This window comes from Myotis davidii, unplaced genomic scaffold (assembly GCF_000327345.1).
Source record: "Myotis davidii unplaced genomic scaffold, ASM32734v1 scaffold269, whole genome shotgun sequence".
NCBI classification, from domain to species: Eukaryota; Metazoa; Chordata; class Mammalia; order Chiroptera; family Vespertilionidae; genus Myotis; species Myotis davidii.
The window spans coordinates 7,541,375-7,543,654 of NW_006383008.1; the positions used below are offsets into that span (position 1 = coordinate 7,541,375).

Below are 2,280 nucleotides of genomic sequence, written 5' to 3' on the forward strand. Positions count from 1 at the left end.
TTTTTATTGTTTTTTTTTTTTTGAGAGAGAGAGATAGAAAGAGAAACGTTGATGTGAGAGAGAAATATCGATCGGTTGCCTCCTGTACATGCGCCTGGGATTGAACCCGCAACCTAGGTATGTGCCCTGACCCGGAATCAAACCCACAACCTTTTGGGGTATGGGATGACACTCCAACCAACTGAGCCACCTGGCCAAAGCTTCTATTGTTGAGAAGTTTTATAGAAAATAAAAATTTTTTAAAGTTACCTTTTTATGAAATTTAGGTTAAAGCCTCTGGACAGATGTTAAGACTTTACTCAGATGTTGTTTTAGGTAGATATTTATTCTTATTGTTTTATTGTGTTTTAACATATAAAAATTTTAAAATGGGTGATTTAAAAATTGCTTATACCGGTTTCGGCAAGGCAATAATTTTTTAATGTAGTGGTTTAGAACTTAAGAGTCTTCATAGAAGTTCTATAACCTGGTAATTTCTCTTATGCTTATTGTTATTCAGAAATAAAGGCCAAAAAGGTCAGTCAGTCTTGCTGAATTATAATCATGATAGTTTGGAGAATGATTTTGGTTAGCATGCTTCTCAGGATGATCCTTATCCTTAGGTGTAGGATAAGGTTCATAAGATAGAGTTTCAAGTTTGTATTAAGAAGGTATAGCTCTAACCGGTTTGGCTCAGTGGATAGAGCGTTGGCCTGCGGACTAAAGGGTCCCAGGTTTGATTCCGGTCAAGGGCATGTACCTTGGTTGCCGGCACATCCCCACTAAAGGGTGTGCAGGAGGCAGCTGATCAATGTTTCTCTCTTATCGATGTTTCTACCTCTCTATCCCTCTCCCTTCCCCTCTGTAAAAAAATCAATAAAATATATTTAAACAAAAAAAGAAGGTATAATTAGGAATTTTAAAGAACTGATTTAATTTGCTCCTTTATCAATTTTCTAGTACCATATCTTTAAAGGTTTTAAGGCAATAATTTTTTTAAAAAATATATTTTATTGAGTTTTTACAGACAGGAAAGGAGAGATAGAGAGTTAGAAACATCAACGAGAGAGAAACATCAATCAGCTGACTCCTGCACACCCCCCACTGGGGATGTGCCCGCAACCCAGGTACATGCCCTTGACCGGAATCGAACCTGGGACCTCTCAGTCTGCAGGCCGACGCTCTATCCACTGAGCCAAACCGGTTTCGGCAAGGCAATAATTTTTTAATGTAGTGGTTTAGAACTTAAGAGTCTTCATAGAACTTCTATAACCTGGTAATTTCTCTTTTTCTATTACATTTCTTTGTCAGTTTCCAGAATTTATGTTGTCCTTAAAAGTTCCAAGGCAGTATCTTTTAAAAGTATAGTTTACATTGAGAATGCTTCATGAACAGTTCATTTAAAACATTTTAAGAAAGTGATTTTGAGAATTGCTAATTAGAGTGTTTTAACCTGGACCTTTTTTTTTTTTAAATGAAAATTGTTACTCATCTTCATGTTGTTTAGGAAGATTCTTACCTCTGAAGACAATGTTAGGACCAAGATATGATAGTCAAGTTGCTGAAGAAAATCGGTTCTATCCCAGTATGCTCTCAAATTATCTAAAGAGTTTGAAGGTAAGAATCAAAACATTTTTTATACTGATTTAATATACTTTATCTTCCTCTTGTTCTTCAAGTGGCTTTTAAAAAAACTTTATTTGAAATTGCAAAACTTGTACAGAGATCTATGAACCCTTCTCCCATTTATTCCCATTGGTGACATCCTATGTAATTGTACAATATCCAAAGCAGGAAATTGCCCTGACCGGTTTGGCTCAAGAGATAGAGCGTTGGCCTGTGGACTCAAGGGTCCCAGGTTCGATTCCAGTCAAGGGCATGTACCTTGGTTGCAGGCATATCCCCAGTGGGGAGTGTGCAGGAGACAGCTGATTGATGTTTCTCTCTCATTGATGTTCTTAACTCTCTATCCCTCTCCCTTCCTCTCTGTAAAAAATCAATAATATATATATATTTAAAAAAAATTAAAAAAATCAGGAAATCAACATTGGTACAGAATTATTATCTATACAAGGTTGGGAGTGGGAAGGGGGTCTGCTATAGTTCTGCAACCACCACCATGAATCTATACGTTGGATCAAACTGCAAAGAACAATACACACATATTCACAAATGAATGCATATAAAAACTGGTAAAAACTAAATAAGATCTGCAACCTGCTCAATGGTTCTGTATCAATGTTTCCTGCTTTTGATATTATACTACAATTATAGTGGGGCCTTGACTTACGAGTGTCCCGA

General features: G+C 36.5%; 1 protein-coding gene across 2 annotated transcripts in view; it reads left to right on the top strand.

Moving 5' to 3' along the window:
- Window positions 1-2,280, top strand: part of RNGTT (RNA guanylyltransferase and 5'-phosphatase) — a 200,339-nt gene that overhangs the window by 6,757 nt on the left and 191,302 nt on the right. For both annotated transcript variants that reach the window (XM_006778272.2, XM_006778271.2), the window contains exon 2: window positions 1,487-1,596. In XM_006778272.2, the coding sequence (XP_006778335.1) occupies window positions 1,487-1,596 (110 nt within the window). The remainder of the gene's footprint in view (window positions 1-1,486; window positions 1,597-2,280) is intronic.